At 39.1% G+C, this 19,616-nt stretch overlaps 1 protein-coding gene across 8 annotated transcripts in view; it reads right to left on the minus strand.

Moving 5' to 3' along the window:
• The window catches only part of DOCK3 (dedicator of cytokinesis 3), a 217,072-nt gene that overhangs the window by 176,040 nt on the left and 21,416 nt on the right, over window positions 1-19,616 (minus strand). For all 8 annotated transcript variants that reach the window (XM_060765806.2, XM_060765801.2, XM_060765804.2 and 5 more), the window contains exon 2: window positions 9,168-9,251. In XM_060765806.2, the coding sequence (XP_060621789.2) occupies window positions 9,168-9,251 (84 nt within the window). The remainder of the gene's footprint in view (window positions 1-9,167; window positions 9,252-19,616) is intronic.

Consider the following 19,616-nt stretch of genomic DNA (forward strand, 5'->3'; position numbering starts at 1 on the left):
TTATAATATAATATATAAACATTTCTTGAGGCTCCATGAGAAACCTTTGCTTCAAAAAGGGCTTCACAGCTGAAAAAGTTTGGAACCCAGCTTAAGCTATGTAAGGCTATATAACTTTCGAAGATAAAGATGTTTTGCTTTGCCTTCTGGGGTGTCTGAAAAATGACGTATTAAGATTAAAGGTATTATACACAAAACAGTGTAAAATTCTGTCATTTTTGTTTGGGGACTCTGTTTATAATATTGTGAGCATTACATTTTATATATATCTGCTGTGCTACATATATTTTTTATATGCTGTGATATGTTCATTTAAATCCTCGACAGTTCTTTGCCTTAAATTATAAATTGTGACTTTAGAAAATATCTTAATGGAAATAGTTGGAGCATTGCTGGTCACCTTTAAATATTATCCATAAAAGAGTTAAGAATAAACTATTGTGGGTTTGGCCCTGCCAACAGGTCAATGAGATCCAGGGTCCTTATTGGCATCATGGCCATATGTTCACAGCTGTCCAGCAGGATTTAAAAGGTTATTTTGTGTTTAGTACGTTTGCTAAATAGGCCTTGACAGCTCAAGGATGACAATCTAACTGCTTAAGAAAGGACAACTGAAAAAGGCTCTATAGCACATAATCACTGTCTTTGTACTTCTTTATAGATCTGACATAAGTAGGTGCTACTTATGTTTTTTAAATGTGAGTGTATAATTTTGCATAAAGAAGTTAAGAAAGACTCCTTTTACACAAATCCACTAATATATAGGTATGAAGAGAAAAATGACATAGAAATGGGACAAAGATGTGAAAATATTAGACTGCATTAAATTTGTTTAATATTCCAAGTGAAACTAAAAAATCTCAAGAGAAAGGCATATGCGTGTGAGTTTGATTGGCATATATTTTAAAACTCGGCATGGACTCTTAGACTGACAAATCTGTGCAAGTCAGAATTGAGCTGAGGAATGCTGTATCCTATTTCCCTGGTAAAGAAAAATGGACTTGGCCTCAGTAAATTTCATGGGCATCTAGATAGAAGTAACTGTTTCACATAAATACAGGCAGTTCATGGGTTACAAACACTGGACACATTGGACATGACTCATATTTACAAATGGAGGTGAGGAAATGAGGGAAATGTACGCTACAGAAGGGAAATTCACTCCTGAAAGAGTTACCACATGGAAAAGGGGTCTCCACTGAAGCTTTCTCGCAATCCTAGTTTTTCAAAATCAATTTCTCACAGGGACAGAAAGTGAGGTGAAATCTTCTGAACAGGGACACAGACAGCAAAACAAACACCACAGAGGTGTTAACCCTTCCCTTTGCCATCAAACACATACACACACACATACTGAAGTTACACTGAAAAATGTACCTGTTCCAACTTACAAACAAATTCAACTCAAGAACAAACCTATGGAACCTACCTTGTTCATAACTTGGGGGTCTGCTGTGCTTTTTGTGTATAATCTTCTATCAGCCCAGCAATTACATTAGCAATATAATTTCCCAGCAACTGCAACTAGGTTGTGAAAATTAACTCTTTGTGGACAAGAATTTACTGTTCAATGAATGAAATCATTTAGTTGTCACTATCTGCAAACCAGTAACTTTGAAACAGGAATGGAAGAATTGCCATCAGTATCACCACTTATTAAATGTATTGTCGAAGGCTTTCATGGTTGGAATCACTAGGTTCTTGTGGGTTTTTTCGGGCTATAGAGCCATGTTCTAGAGACATTTCTCCTGACGTTTCGCCTGCACTTATTAAACTTTCAGCTTGATATAATGTGGAAAACCTGCCTAGTTTTTGATAAGAATATTTGTGCTCTACGAACCCTTTCTCTCATGGTGATGCAGTCTCTTCCCTCAGGAACATGGATTGGCAAGAAAACATTAAATGAGAAGGAGGAATTCTGATTCCATGGAATACCCTAAATAAAGTGCCTAGGAGTCACTGGTGATGTTGTGCTAGATATAATGGCAATTGAGATGTCCAGTTTGTGATGGGATCACCAAGCAACAAATGAAATGTAATATGGGTTTCTATGACAAATGAAAATACTAAAGCCTTGATCATTCAGAGAATGAAGAAGATTGGTATTTTTATTGTTTGAATGGATGCTCTTTCTAAACCCAATTAAGACTTCCTATTAGACAAGTTGCGTTGTGAGCCAGAATGGTGTAGCAGTTTGAGAACTGAACTATGACTCTGTAGACCAGGGTTCAAATCCTTGGTCAGCCATTGAAACCCTCTGTGTCACCTTGGGCAACTCTCTCAATTTCAGAGGAAGGCAAAGCCAACTTCCCTCTGAACAAATCTTGCCAATAAAGCCTTATGACAGGTTTGCCTTAGAGTCTTGAAGGCACACATCAGCAACAACAACAGAGTCAATAAAGCAACAACAAGGGGGAAACATGACTGGGCCATATTATTTACTAATTGTTTGAAAGAATAAATGGGAATCTGGTATAGGATGGCCTTTGACTTCGATTTTTAAAGACTTGGAATTCATAGATTATCTTCTGTACAATGGTGAGTATCCTCTGAGTCAAAATGGGTGTTAAATGAAATAGTGATGCTATAGAGAAGTGTGAGTCACAGACATCATTGTAAGGGGAATAAGTGACTACTACGTCTGTGCTGGTTCTAGAATCTTGCTAGCGAGTAACTTCTGCTGGGAAAACACAAAGAGGGATCTTGAGCTTATTGTTGACTCGATATTGCAGGGAATTGAACAGAAAGTGTGAGAGAGTCGCTTTTGTCCCATAACTGGGACAAAAGACAATTGTGTTTTAGACTTTAAAGTCAGAAATTGGATTAGAGGTATTCTCAGGATCAGAGCTATGTGGAATTATGACTCTGTCTGCATAGAAGGAGTTAGAGCCATAACACACATATCAACAGGTCTCAGAAGTTGGTTGTAGTCATAATCAGGGGTCTTTGTATGTATCCACCTAGATAAAGAAATAGTCATAGTAATCTAGTATGGCAGTCTCTGTACATACATGGTGGCAACAAGCAGCCTCTACATCTATATTCATGGGGTGAATAATTGTAAAGCTAAGAATTCCTGTAAAGAAACCAAGCAGGTGGTCATCAGAACCAAGAGGAATGTCAGCTCTGATAAGAATACAAGAAAAGTGTAGGACCATGGTGGTTCTCTCTAAGGAGACTCTCCTGATCATACAAAGAAACAGTTAAAGAAGGTGAGTCTGCATAGTAATACCTGTACCTATATGATGAGGCACCCAATGTATGGAGGTGGTGACTCACATCTTATGACCTCAGGAGGCAGCACATAATGGATGGTAGCAACCATGGGTAATGAATAGACAGAGGCCTCCTCAATCACTTACTATCTAATCTCATCTTCTGAACAAGGATACTAGGAACCCATCAGAGAGCTGAACATTGTCTGGTAAAACAAATTTCTGCAGCAATGGCTCAGACAAGTGGACTACATCTTTTTTTTTTTGCTTTATACAGTAAATAATACACTTAAAATTGATTTGGATTGTATGTATACTTGGTATCCATAGTGGACAGATTGACAGTTCAGAGTCTAAAGTGATTTGGAGTGTGGTAAGAGCTCCTGTCATTTCCACTAATTTAAAATACCTTTCAAAAAATCTCCCTATTAATAACAAGGGCCGGCTGGGAACACATACTATTTCCCTCCTAGTTTTATAACACATGGCTACATGAACCCACCAAAATAAATGGGTATAAATTCAAGGTATAAATGGCAGAAGGATGATCCTATATATTTTAAACTGTCTTGGCATCACAACAACCACAAGTGTGTTTAAGAAATAGCTGACTGTGAGAGCCGTTCAGCAGTGGAACTCTCTGCCCCGGAGTGTGGTGGAGGCTCCTTCTTTGGAAGCTTTTAAGCAGAGGCTGGATGGCCATTTGTCAGGGGTGATTTGAATGCAATATTCCTGCTTCTTGGCAGGGGGTTGGACTGGATGGCCCATGAGGTCTCTTCCAACTCTTTGATTCTATGATTCTATGATGAAATTAAGATATGGATCACTTGATGAACAGTGGACTACCCCTGAAGAAGATGAAGTTATCACCATAAGAAATAACAGCTGTTTCTGGGGATATTAAGTATATGTCAACTCTACTTATATAAAATGGAGCCCTAAGTGACAAAGTTGGTATCTGTTTTCACTGCATTGCATAAGAACCATTAAAAAAAGAAACAGATAAGACCCTGCCAGGCCACAAACAAGAAAAAGGGAGAAAAGATCTTTTAAAGATTCCTACTTGAAACTGGAACATTAAAAAGACCAAAATTATAAATGACTACATTAAAACTATTTCATAATTGCTGAAGATCTACTACTCCATAAAGTCATACAGATTTCATTGTAACTTTTTCTATCGTCAGAAGCGAATTGAGACTACACTGCAAGTCACTTCTTGTGTGAGAGAATTGGCCGTCTGCAAGGATGTTGCCCAGTGGACACCCAGATGTGTTACCATCCTGCAGGAGGCTTCTCTCATGTTCCTCATTGTAACTGAAATGATGTGACTGTCACTGGCACCTAGAAAGAGTGAACCCCAATGTGAGAAGGCTGGAATTTTGACATTTTACGAGAAAATCAACTTTCATGACCTAAAGTCTCCTACAGCCAACTAACATTTACACTGTTGTGGGTTGTTGTAGAAGCAATGAAAGTATCTTCTGAGGTAACAGCAGAAACACATACTTTTGACAAGATAAATTTGATCACTTTTAAATTTGTATTAAAAATAAAAGCCAATTAAAATCTCAAGTTTGACAAATTGTACATGGCTACAATGATTTTCACATCTGCCTAGAATAACTTAAGTTAGCAAGAACCCGGAGGCACCCAAATCCTGACAGAGGATAAATTGCCTAAGGATTCCTGAATCATAAGAAATATGTGCTACAATGGATGTAAAACAGTCACAGCATCTTCTTGCAGCTATGATAATCCTACATTTCAATATATTTTATCCCAGTTTTAACATCCCCATTGAAATAATTGAGGGGCTTCATCATTCTTGTAATTTATATGCATCCTATGAAAAAGAAAATAGGACTGAGAAAATTAGAGATTTTAATAATGCAAGAAAAACTGATGACAGGTGAGCATGGGGGAAATGGCACAACCTTGGCTTTTATGCATAATTCACCCGTTTCACAAGTTTTCCATATATATACGGTGTGTGTGCGCGCGCGTGTATATATATATGTATGTGTGTGTGTGTGTGTGTATGTGTATGTGTGTGTATATATATATATATATCTGGGCAATCATAATGTTTTCATCGCACCTTAGTCCAAAAGCGAGACTTATAGCCTTCAGTCAGATGAAATGAAATGAATGATAGTTTGTCCAACTATAAAATAACATGTTGAAAATAGAAGTTATGTGATTGAAAAAGTACATAAAAGAAGAAACAGCTCAGCAGCTATATCAATGATCTATTATCCTAAAGCATTGAGGCTAAGAGGGTAGTTATGGCAGGAACTGTCAGACTGTAATAGAACCATAACACCACTTCTTGAACGATGGGATCTGATAAAGAAGGCAGTAATGGGAGCTGCTTCACCTACTAGTACAACAAACATACTGACTGATTCAGCCTTCTCAGTCGGAAGTAAGCAAGAATATAGAAAGGACAAACAGTGCAATATTTTTTCATGTTTGTCCACACATATCCTAGTGTGTTAAGAATGTATAAGATTGCCATCTTAAAATGATCATGAAATGTTTCCCATACACTACAAAAAAAACTACATATAATATCGTTAAGAGTATGATATTTTTGAGAATCTATGGAAATTTCTTATTGATATAAATAGCATATTTTGATCAGACAGATTAAAAATATCCTTACCAAGCACCATTGCTATAAGATAATGAGGTCAGAGTTCAAATATTCATAGACAGATGGCAAACAAACATCCTGACCCCCTTTCTGAGTGACCCCTTTCTTACTAGATTACTACCAATAATGCTCTAGTCATTCTTACAGAAACTGGGTCAGATTAGGTTTTACAAAGCATTTGAACAACCATTCAAATGATTCATTAAAACATAGACTCGAACTGTTGGGTACACCACAGCTGCAGGAGATCTAAGTATCTCTAGCAGGGCACCACAGATTTAGTTGTTGCCTGCTGAAAGAAAAGGAGCTACAGAAGTTGGCATTTACTGCCTCCTGTTTAAGCAGCAAAGTGGGAGTTCTGGGGAATGCAAATGACGAGAACTGAAGGAAAACACGATTCTCCTGACTATTTGACAGTGAGACTAAAATGGCAGTGAAACTAAAATGCATGGCTCTCTTGCTATACTCTAAGTCAAATGGCACAAACAGCCAGCTCAAATAGTTAACTTTTCGTGCTTTGCGACTCTCTTTATTTGACTATATGAAAGAAGTGAATAGAAAACAATTGAGATACAGGGAGTTGTAGAGCAGTCTTTGGATTCATAAACTTTATTGTAGCCCAACTCATAACTTTTGTCACTCCATCAAGTAATGCAGACTCAGTAAAAATTGCAACACGACGTAGGAGGAAGGACAATAGGGTCTCAGGGAACTGCAGAGGTCTACAATTCTTTTGGTTAGAGTGGAACAAAAAAAACCCATTTATTATCAGCGGTGCTACCAAGTGAATGCAGGAATGGGACAAAGTAATCATCAAAAGACAGAGACCAGCTTTTTCTCTCCAACATTCCCTTGCAAACTGAATCAATCCATTGTGTGGGAGGTTGAATATCTCTTGTAAAATAGTATTTACAGGTCTATTTTATGCTTGTTTAATCAGTAGCAATTCTCACCAAATTGAACAGAACTAATTCCCAATTACAGTGAGCTCAGAATTAGTAGTTCTGTGCTCTAATGTATAGTTGTTTACTGTATGGAGCTTTATTTGTATACTAGTAGAAACCCCCAGCTTACAACTGTTAGAAATCAACCATCCATGTCCACATATTTCCTCCCACTTAATTTTCTCTCTCCTTCCTCTTCAACTTCTATTTGATATTACTTCTCAGTGTTTTTTCCTTCTCATATCTTGTAGCCAGTTGGGTTTCAATCATCAGGCAGATGGGTTTGGGAGTTTTCATTATTTATTTATTTATTTGGAACACTTTTACCCCGCCCTTCTCAACCCCTAGGGGGACTAAGGGTGGCTTCCAATTGGTAGCAATTCGATGCCGCATAATAAAATAAAAACAGCAATTATAACAGTTAAAAGCATAAACATTAAGACATTAGCATCATGTTAAAAGCTATCCAATGCAGAGAAATAGTCAATTTGTATTAGAGATGTTGTTTGAAACTTACATTATTAACTTGGCAGTTTGAAAACTAGGAAAAAGCATGAAAACTGGGAACAAACTCCAAAAGTAAATTTTCTGACATTAACTTGCTTGCAGGAAAAACATTACATGACCACATAGATTTTTTTAAAAATCACAGAAACAATACATTGATGAACTATATAAACCAGATGGAAATCTAACAGTTTTATTCAAGGAAGAAGCACTTGAAGATGAACCTACAATTTTAGGAAGTGAAGTGGAAACAGAACCTACTTGAGTTCTAACTAAAATCTGTCAACAAATATAGAAAACAAAACAAAACAATGTCCACAGATTGGAAATGCTTAACATACATTCCAATACCCTCAAAAGAGAACATTTTCCTGCATGGCAGGGGGTTGGTCTCTTCCAAATCATGGCAGCCCATGTGGTCTCTTCCAAATCTATGATGCTATGATTCTAACCTAAACTCTCCATAGAAGCCAAGTTGATTAAACTGAGCCATGGTGGCACAATGCCTTGTGCCAGCTGAACTGTTGACTTGAAGGTAGGTGGTTCAAATCCATGAGATGGAGTGAGCTCTTGTCTATCAGCTCCAGCTTCCCTTGCAGGGACATGAGAGAAGCCTTCCACAGGATGGTAAAACATCTGGCCGTCCCCTGGGCAATGTCCTTGCAGATGGCCAATTTCCTCACACCAGAAGCAACTTGCAGTTTCTCAAGTCGCTTCTAACACGATTAAAAAAACTGCCATTGTTTGGCCATATCATGAAAAGACATAACTCACTAGAAAAGATAATGGTGCTTAACAATGTAGAAGATAGTAGAAAAGAGGAAGATCAGATTCCAGATGGATAGATTCATCATGGAAGACATGCTTCTGATAGGATTTCTTAGAGGTCTCTCATTCATAAGGTTGCCATAAGTCAAAGATGATTTGACAGTAGTTAAGAAGAAGAAGACCAACAATCTTCTTGTATAGTTTTCATAGTTATGGGGAAGGGAAGACATTGGGCACACTTGCATATTTTCATCTTCTTTATTTGCTTCTGCACTACTTAACCCTTGTCCACATTCCAATAGCATCAATATGAACAGGTAAATGAGTAAAGTGAGTTTAACGGCCCAAATCCACAACTGACCGTGAGGAAATGCTGGACTCCATCACCTGAAATGCCATTTACTGCATCTATTACACAAATAAAGAGTAGGCTATAGGTGGAACATATGCTAGTATGTAGCACCAAACAAATTCTCAGGGAGGCCCGGAACTACAGCCAATTCCAAAAAAACAATTCCACTTTTGAGTTCTGCATATGGGGAAACATGGGGAAATAAATAAGACACACACAGTGCCTATTAAATCTTTGTTTCTTCTGTTTTACTCTCTTCACTCTAACAAGCTGCAATGATCTCCTTTCAAATGAGGAGAAGTCCTATAAGGAACTACTCTCTGAATAAGTGAATACCCAATTCTGGTTAGAAAGGATCGGTTTTCTGCTTAGTGTAGGAAAATGATAGCACATGTTGCAGATAAATTAATTAATCCATTTACAAAACAAAATAACTCTTAAGTGAACACCTCTATGATCCCATTAGTATCCTATCCTTGCCTAGCAAGTGTCTACATTTTATGGTCTTGGAGCTATTAAGGGAATAGATGCACAAAGGGATGCATTCTTTTATTATTATTAAAGCTGCATGCATGCATACACATTTTATATCAAATCCTGCCATGTTCACCATGGTTAGCACTACATTAGGTGAATGGGGAAGGAGTGCAGTGGGGAGTTCAATGTTTTTAAGAAGTAGTGTACTGTACTAAAACAAAAAAAAAGAGATGTATCATACTTACCCTCACATTTTTCCTGGATCTGGACAGTTTCTCCTAGTTCTAGAACCAAGCCTTGTTGCACAGGACCTCGGAAGCTGCATATAACTAGAAATAAATAATATATTATAATATTAGAAGCTGAATTGTTCAAAACTACATTATTCTCATAACAATTGTTTAAAAATAGTGTCTATTCTCCAATTTGATATACTTTTCCATCAAGAAATTAGTTTCATGTAGCATTCTACTTTTATTCTAATCTCTGCAAGAAGGAAAAGCAACAGCAGCCGCAACAGCTTGATTACTAATTTAAGGACAAAAAACAATTCAGAGGTATTATGAGGAATTCAACTATCATCCATTCATGTTAGAAATCACATGACCCCTTTAACCAAACTAAGCAGATAAAAAATCTGAGAATCAGGCCTTTAAAATTTGTCAATAAAATGCATTAGATAACTGAATTATTAATGACTTTTCAGATAAAATCTGGTACATGTCATAGGTTATTTGCTTTAAATACTTGATTCTGATAGTGTCATTATAAACGCAGACTTCCACGTTTCAAGCTGTGGCCTATATCCAACAATGTAATTCCACTAACACAAGATCTATTGTGCTAGCTAATATGCATTCACAGAGTTACTCTACAGGCAAATCCAGTGCAGTTACACATGACAGAACTGGATGAGCAAAAGATGTGATGCTTTCCCTTATGCTACCAGTTATATAACAGATAAATCAAATGCAATTAGATTAACAGGATTTTTGCTCATTGTGTTTTCATTCTTAATGCTTTTATTAAAATATAAAATAAATAAAAGGTGATAACTGGTCCCTTGTTTCACATTATTATATTCAAGACTAGAAGACTCAAAATCATGAATGCTTTATATCCTGTTCAGGCAATACCCCAAACTTTGGCTTGGAAAATCAGAGAGGGTCCTTTGCTTGCTCTCTCTTTTTTACTTTTAGTTCCTGTTAGTGCAAATAAAACATTGTATATCAGTAACTGTGACTGTTTGGATAGTCATCAGTAAAGCCACTGTGATCACACACAGAAATAATTAGAAACTTCCAAGAGTTGTATTTTGATTATGATTTTACCACCTTCATATAGCTATATGCTATGTGAAGCTTTCCCTCTTTTTCTTCAGTTCCAACTCAATGGAGTAGAACCATTGGTTAAGATAAAGCAGAGGGAGATGGGCAGGCTGTGTGAAGACACAAATGGCAACTCATGCAAACAATGTTAGAGATAAGAAATGCTCTGAGCACTGTATTTTCATTTGATTCGCATGCTCCCTTCATACAGCATTTTCACTTGGTCCACATGGCAATTTGATTGCCAGATTAAAGCCCTTTTTCACAATAAAATGTCTAAGTCACATGTTGCAAATGGTTCAAAAGGGTGACCCAAAAGTCAGAGGGCAGAATCAACGAGACTCCATGATGAAGCTGGACCACTATTTGGTGGAAATGGAAATACTCCTTCAAAACAAACCTAGACACTAGTCACAAAGACACATCCAATAGTTTTATGCTCGTAAAATCACTGCTAAGTATGCCTTTACCCTTGGGGCAGATTGTTCCAGTGAAGGAAAGAACTGGCAAAATAGAGCTCAAGTGATAACATGAAATACTGCTGGCTATTGAAGGTTAGATAGAAAGCAAATCCACTATGACCAGTATGAATGCTTGCTGGATGTCTTCCTGGCTACATATGTAGGCCAGAAGAAATACAAAAGGTCTACATTCATCAGATCATTTGTTCAAAGGAGTCTGGATAGAGTAGCTGCTACCCTCTATCCTAATTTTATCAAATACTATGTAAACTGCTGCCAGTGGTACCAAGGCAAATGCTTACTGGGTCACAGCAAAAGGTCTGATGGTCAGCTTGGCTAAAATATTTTGTCAAATCTTCATCACAGTGGAAAAATCTTTAGATTTTCATACTGGATGAAAAAAAGATTCCATCCTTGCAGCCTTAATCAAAGCAGACTTGCCTGACTCTTCAATAAACTCAAATCTCTGACCAGATCGTTCAGCTGTGCCTGAGATATTAAATGAGGATCACTGGATTTTGACGGCACAAAGTCAGGATCAGCATCGGCTTCCACCTGCATCTGATCACCATCTTCTCCTACTTCCTCATCCTCTAGTGTCCATGCCTTTGGCATGCCCAAGGAAGTTTCTACAATGATCAGAAATTTATTCTTGTGATATTTTAATAGACGGAGTCTCTGTTACATGTTACATAATATTGGTTATGGCTGTCAAAAATATGAGCAATCTATCATGCAAGTTACTGTCAAGCAAGGAAATGTTTCAAAATTTCACAATAATTGTAAAAAAAATGCGGTTTCTCAAAAACCTTATGTAGTGTGACAATTTTGAAGTTATTTAGGTGATCAGAATCAAAAAATCTATTTGATACATATAAAATTGTACAGGAAATAAAATACATGTTTTCCAGTAAAACAGTTACATATTAAAATGATCTCATCATATCTTCTAGTCATATAATATCTTCCTGTGAGGAACTAGTTATAAGATACCTAGAGCCCACAGAAATGAAAATAATGATAGCTTTATTCAACCATAAAAAATAGTTCTGTGCTTCAAGGCAAAGACTCCAATCCGCTGCATGAGAATCCTTTAACAGATGCAACCATCCAAAAGATCAAACCATGCATGACTGCATGTGCTCCAATACAATCATGCACATCACTACTAAACATCACCATTTTATTACATTAACTAACTTCCCTTTTAAGAGAAATCTGCAAGTGTTTCATTTTTATAGCACAAATCCACGACACAAAACTCTTATGATAGATCAGTTTTTCCTTGACTTCTTTTCTCTGAGAATCATACTGAATTTACAATCCCATCATTACGTTTTTCAATTATCTTAAATACTTAAGTAGATGTATCACATCTAAATTTATTTCTATGACATCAGAATGCCTCCCACCTGCATACAGAGTAAGGATGTTCCCTGCACAAAAATGCATGCAAAATTAAAACTTAATTTAGAAAGATCTTATAGTATGTCTACATTTGGTCCTTGCTTCTCTACCTCACCTAGTGTGCATCTACAATGTAAAATGTATGCAGTTCGACACCCCTTTAATTGTCATGGCTCAATGCTATGGCATCATAAGGATGTAGCTTGATGAGGTACCAGCACCCTTTGCCAGGTATACTACATTAGAGGCAGTATTGGAACAGCAGCAATCCTGGGAGCCATTGACAGGTTTTCCCTGACAATGAAAAGAGGCACTCCACTAACCATTGTAATACAAAGCAGCAACAGGAGAGACACAAAGTCATCTGATAAGTCCCAGCCAAACATGATATTATCTGTCTATAATGGCAATTTACTCGTATTGTGTGAAGTCCAAGGCTCTAGAGATCACCCACTCAGCCTTGGAACACACTGGGTGACTTTAGGCAAGTCACACTTTCTCAAGAACAGAGCAATGCAAGGGCAAAGCCCTTCTGAAAAAAAAACTCATAGAAAACCTTGTGAAAAGGTTGCCATGAGTCAGAAACAATTTGAAGCCACACAACCATAAGAAAGATCATGTTGCTAATACTTCACTGCACAGAAACCTTAAAGGTTCCTTATCAGAGGACTCCAGGCATTTAACAGCACGATGCTCCATTGTAAGTGAATCTCAAGAGAGTCCACTCAGTTGAACACAGAAAATAATCAATCATGCTAAAAAAATTCACTGCTGCAATTATCTCATGTCTCCTACCCAACCACTCAATGTGCTTTATATGAAATTGTATCGCTGTAACATTCTGTTACCTCAAAGGATACAAACAATGTTTTCTACAAAGGGAGACATTTTCCCTTACACTCAAGTAGGATGTCCATTGACCAGGGCCAAACAGTTCATGCCAAACACTAACAGTGTCACACAGACATTCATGAGCATATCCTAACAGCCTAGGCACATGTGGTCTCAACCCTGCAACACTCTCCCCCTTTCCCATGATCCTAAACAAAATGTCAATCTTCTGGATAAACCCTTCACAAGGTAAAATCGCAGTCAACCAAGAATCTAACTTTGTATGAAATGGCTTCTACTAATTGGAAACATAGTGACATCCATGCTCATTCTTTTGCAGATACGGGTATATTTTAGTTAACAAAGTGATTGTATCTCTGGGCATACTTTGGTACCTGAAATTTATATGTGACCCCAGGTTTACAGGTACATTAAAAAGGTATAAAAATCAGACATTAACTGATAATAAATCAGCATTTGCAAAGATTGCTAAACAGACTGATTTTCCTATTTGTGGAATAGAGCTGAAGGATTTTCTGCAGAGTCCACTGTAAAAACCATAGGTTGTTGCTAACAGATTACTTACATGTGTGACATTCAGAAACCTTTTTACTGTTGCCAATTTTGGGGGGACTACCAACATAAGCTCAGAACCCAGACCAAGCTTCTTAAACCATGGAGTGCAACCCATTTGTGATTCCCTGAATCCAGGGGTCATGAAAAATTTGTATAGCTTTACCACCTAGTGTGTGATTTAGACATTTTCATGAACCTGTTAGTGATGATGTGCCACAAATACTACAGCTTTAATTCATAAAAAAGGAGAATCAGCTTTTCAAATACTAATTTTGATTGATGGCTGTCTTTTCTTTCAGAAATCTCTTCAAATTTTGATTCTAAAAATCTAAGTTGGGTTCATGAACCATACTCAGTTAAAATAAAAAAGTCAGTAATCTGCCATTAAAAGTTCAAGAAGGATTTGCCTGCAACCTCTGAGGAGAGGGATGGGTTAATACTACTTGTTTATCTTAAGGAAGTGGAAAGAGTATGGCTTGCATCCATGAATGAAAACATACCATGATGGGAAAAAGAGGGAGGTGGGTATGGGCACATTTCGGGCACATTTCAGGCACATGGACCATTCTGCAACCTTTTAAAGTTAGAGGTATGGGCCCCCAAAACACCCCACTGTGATTCCCCATTTAAGGAGAAAAGGGGAGAGCCAACAGAGTATATTCTGCCACTTGAGGCTGCAAATCAAGCATACGAGAATCATATGAAAAAGGTTTCTCTACATCCCAAAGTATCAGATATTCAGATTTAATTCCCTATGTAAAAATAAACAATCTTATTAACATATAAATTTGTTTTCATATTTGATAAATAAAATTATATGTGCACCAAAATTGTTTAAAATATATTCCTTTATGATTACCATTAAATGTTTGATGTGTATTCCTTTTTATATAGCTATACACCTGGGTTGTGTAAAATTTCTGCTTTAGACAAGTGCTTCATATTTAATGAGACTAATTTGATTTTACTGAATACTGCTGTCTCTCTTCTTGTTAATGCACAGCCATGTTGGCCATGCAACAAAATACAAAACCCACAAGCAGTGATACAGTTTGGACCAACTCCAAAACATAAAATGCTTTTGAATGCATGTTAATTGTTTTCTTTTTGTATTCTATGCTTTGAAGTTGATCCCAAAAGTTATAGCTGTTTGTCAATTTTGGAGCTTGTGTTTTGCTTCAACACCTATCCCTGAATATCTTTTCCTGGATTTCAAAACACAAATAATTACTTGCAATGCAGAGGGAGCCAAGGGCTGTGTATCCAGTGCTTACTTGTTCTCCCAGAATTAATTTTATAGTGGTGAAGTAATTTGATAGTGGGGTTATTCTACGCCTTCTTGGAAGGTGCAAGATACACTCACTACTTCCGATGTCTGGACTGCAGTCCAGACAGTATTCCCATGGTTTTTCTGGCTAAATTAGCCCGGAAAACTATAGAAATCCCAACCTCCTCCCCAAAAGCCCCCCCCCCGGGTTCTCCTGGTGCATACAAATGACACGCCTGGAGAAGGGAGGGGGGAGGAGTAAAATTGCTCCTCCCCCTTTTCTCCTGATGTATCATTTGTACGTGCAAGGAGAGCACCTGCTGCTGTCTTATGGAGGCTGGGAAAGTTCTTTTGTTTTGGGGGGCTTTTGGGGAGGGGGTTACAGTGTCCTGGTATTCTCCAAGAAAGTTCTGGGAGATCATCTGGACACCCACCCCGCAAAGCGTGTACTTTCTGGGGTGCGTGTGGATGGGCCCCCAGGAGCATCTGTGTTTTTAAAATGTGGATGCTCCTGGGATAACAGCCTGTCTGGAAAGGCCCTGAGTCATGACAGTCCAAGTGGTATTAAACTGCATTTATATCTACAGTGTAGATGCACCCTAAGATACAGAACAATGGATTCATATTAAAGAAAAAGAGTCCAAATAAATATTAGGAAAAACATCCTGATGGTAAATGCTATTTGATAGTTGAATGTACTGTCTTGGAGTGTGATAGAGTTCCCTCCTTTGAAAGTTTCTGAAATAGAGGCTGGATGATAATCTGTCAGGAGTGCTTTGATTGCATATTCCTTCATAGCAGGAACCTTGACTGGGTTGTCCTTGTGGTCTCTTCCAACTCTATGATTCCTGATCTACATAAATCATAATCCCAGTAGAATTGCGCCAATATTCTTACAAATGACACATTTTGCTGTCTGTTCCTGAGATTCCTTCAGGGTGATAGAAAATGTGAATGTGTTAGCATTGAAGACAGAGAAATAAAGTGTTTAATCTATAACTAAACACTTTAATGTGATTTTTTTCTAATTTATCCTTTGGTGTACATCTCAAATAGAAATCATGAAATGCTATATGTAGTGATTTATATCATCAGAATAATTATATAATCCATTTATTCAAGAAAATGCCCAACTACTCATGAGTCAGTGCAATTTAATAGTAGCATGGTGTTTCGAAAAGTTATATTTAAGAACAAGATTGCAATGTACACAGAAGTTGAGGAAGCAGGAACCCATTTTGTTTCCTTCTGCTTCAGGGTAAGCTTTGTTTGAATTTAACAGCTTTCAGGGCTGCTTTCTTTGAGAGGCGGGGCTTCCTGAGTTTAAAAAATAACTGCTGAGAGGCGGGGCTTCCTGGTTATCCTATATAAACCAGTGTCTGAACCCAAGGGGCAGCTGGGCTTTCCACAGAAGTTGAGGAAGCAGGAACCCATTTTGTTTCCTTCTGCTTCAGGGTAAGCTTTGTTTGAATTTAACAGCTTTCAGGGCTGCTTTCTTTGAGAGGCGGGGCTTCCTGTGTTTAAAAAATAACTGCTGAGAGGCGGGGCTTCCTGGTTATCCTATATAAACCAGTGTCTGAACCCAAGGGGCAGCTGGGCTTTCCACAGAAGTTGAGGAAGCAGGAACCCATTTTGTTTCCTTCTGCTTCAGGGTAAGCTTTGTTTGAATTTAACAGCTTTCAGGGCTGCTTTCTTTGAGAGGCGGGGCTTCCTGAGTTTAAAAAATAACTGCTGAGAGGCGGGGCTTCCTGGTTATCCTATATAAACCAGTGTCGTACACTCAGTAACCTATACTTTCAGCCCTGCATACAGACAACAACATCAAACACACACCAAGAGCATTAGCAACCTCCAGATGGAACAAACACGAAAACTTCCCATCTCATGCACTAGTTGTGGCATGTTCAGCTTTTTCACACTACAATTACTCAATTACATCTGCTCCAAGTGTACACAGATCACTCGCATGGAACACAGAATACGACAACTCGAGGACCGTATTAAGACCCTTAAGGACATTCAGGAACTTGAGCTCTTCTTAGATACCACACACCACACTGGCCTAGACACGCAGCCCATATCACACCAACATTACGGGGAGGCTCAACAGAACAGCACCTCAGATGTGGACAACCCTCAGGCTTGGAGAAATGTCACCCTTAGAAGGACACATAGGACCCAGAAGCCTCCTCAGAATACCTCTGCTCAGCTGCAGTTACACAATAGATTCCAAATTCTCACACAACTAGCACCTGACCAAGAAACACAACATATTGGGGAAGACCAGAATGGCTTAGATACTGATCAGTGGCTCATCCTTGATCAGTGTGCGGGGGACAGCCCTGACTGGGACAACACTTCACAACATTCACACTTGCACAATCCTGCAAGTGTACCATCCCCAACCATAGACCAGGAGCAACAGGAACACATACAGGAGAACCATAGGCTCTCGGACGAATCTCAATGGATTGTCCTTGACGAATGCACCGGGGATGTCGAGGAGGAGGACAACACTTTTCACCTACACAATTCACACCAACAGGATCACTTTTCTGGAGACCTACACACTACATTGCACAAAAGGGGCCCTGTCATTCCCGAAAGTAAACAGGTCTTGGTAGTAGGCGACTCCCTCCTTAGAGGAACGGAAGCTGTCATTTCCAGACCGGATGGGATGGCTCGAGAAATATGCTGCCTACCGGGGGCAAAAATACACCATATCACTCAGAGGCTCACCAGGCTCCTCAAGCCCTATCACCGTCCTCCCCTCATGTTGATTCATGTAGGAACCAATGATACTGCAAGGCATACGTTTCAAAAGATCACAAATGATTTTCGAGCTCTAGGAGCAATGCTAAAAGAATGTAATGTACAGGTGGTCTTTTCATCCCTCCTCCCTGTTGTAAGACACGGACCCACAAGAGCCAGAAAAATAGTACAGGTCAATGACTGGCTTAGAAAATGGTGTCAGGAGGAACGCTTTGGCTTCCTCGACCATGGCCTGCTATTCCAGGAGGATGGCCTACTGGCAAGGGATGGGGTGCATCTCACACAAGTAGGAAAACACCTTTTTGCTCACAGACTCGCAAACCTCATTAGACGCACTTTAAACTAGGTCCACCGGGGGAGGGGGACAACAGCCTTGCGAACACTACTTTACCCATAATGTCTGGGAATCGCCAGAAGGCTAAACGGAGGGCTGCACAAACACAACAAGGACCAAGTACCAAAAGCACAATAATCCCAATTAAACAGCTCAAGGGAAGATCCCAGGGGCTCACATGTCTTTACACTAATGCACAGAGCATGGGAAATAAACAAGACGAACTCCAACTTCTAGCACTACACCACAAATATGATATCATAGCCATCACTGAAACCTGGTGGGATGACTCCTATCGCTGGAATGTAGATATCGAGGGGTATAACCTCTTTCACAGAAACCGAACAAAGGGGAGAGGAGGCGGAGTAGCCTTATATGTCAAAAACTCTTATGCTGCACAAGAAATTCAAGACAGCAATCTGGGAAACCAGCTTGAAATCATCTGGATAAGAATCAAGGGAACTGGGACCCAAAAAGATGTCGTTGTAGGCGTCTACTACAGACCCCCAAGCCAGGAGGAAGATCTTGATGAAGTCTTCTGCCAACAGTTGACCAAACAGGCACAGAAAAGAGATGTAGTAGTCATGGGCGATTTCAACTATCCCGATATTTGCTGGAAAACAAACTCGGCCAAGAGTACAAGGTCCAACAAATTCCTCGCTTGCCTTGCAGACAATTTCATGGTCCAGAAGGTAGAAGAGGCAACAAGGGGATTGGCTACTCTTGATCTCATCCTAACAAATGCGGAGGACCTGATCGATGCGGTCGAAGTGGTAGGATCCTTAGGGGCAAGTGACCATGTGCTCCTGCAATTTGAGGTACAAAGGAAGGCCGAAACTAAGACAAGTCAAACCCGCATTTTGGACTTTAGGAGAGCTGATTTCCAAAAAATGAAGGAAACACTGAGCAGCATTCAGTGGACACAGATACTAAAAGACAAGGGAGCTACGGATGGATGGGAATTTCTCAAGAGTGAAATACTCAAGGCGCAATTGCAAACCGTGCCAACAAAGAGAAAAAATAGGACAAGTGCAAAGAAGCCAGAATGGATGTCCAAAGAACTTCTAACTGTGCTCAGACACAAAAGAGACATGCACAAGAAGTGGAAAAAGGGAGAAATCACCAAAGAAGAATTCAAACAAATAGCCTACACCTGTAGGGAAAAGGTCCGCAAGGCTAAAGCAAAAAACGAGCTCAGACTTGCCAGGGACATTAAAAACAATAAAAAGGGCTTCTATTCTTATGTCAGTAGAAAAAGGAAAAACAAGGAGGCGATAGGACCTCTTCGCGGAGAAGATGGGGCAATGCTGACAGGGGATAGGGAAAAGGCAGAACTACTTAATGCCTTCTTTGCCTCGGTCTTCTCACAAAAAGAGAGTCTTCAACCTCAGCAAGATGGAGTGGATGAGGGATTGGAGGACATCCAACCCCAAATTGGGAAAGAAATCGTCCAGGAATACCTGGCCGCTCTTAATGAGTTCAAGTCCCCAGGGCCAGATCAACTACACCCCAGAGTATTGAAGGAACTAGCGGAAGTCATTTCGGAACCATTGGCAACCATCTTTGAGAGTTCTTGGAGAACGGGAGAAGTTCCAGCAGATTGGAGGAGGGCCAATGTGGTCCCAATCTTCAAGAAGGGAAAAAAGGACGACCCAAACAACTACCGTCCGGTCAGCCTCACGTCGATACCGGGCAAGATTCTGGAAAAGATTGTTAAG

The sequence above is a fragment of the Anolis sagrei genome, chromosome 2 (genome assembly GCF_037176765.1).
Source record: "Anolis sagrei isolate rAnoSag1 chromosome 2, rAnoSag1.mat, whole genome shotgun sequence".
NCBI classification, from domain to species: Eukaryota; Metazoa; Chordata; class Lepidosauria; order Squamata; family Dactyloidae; genus Anolis; species Anolis sagrei.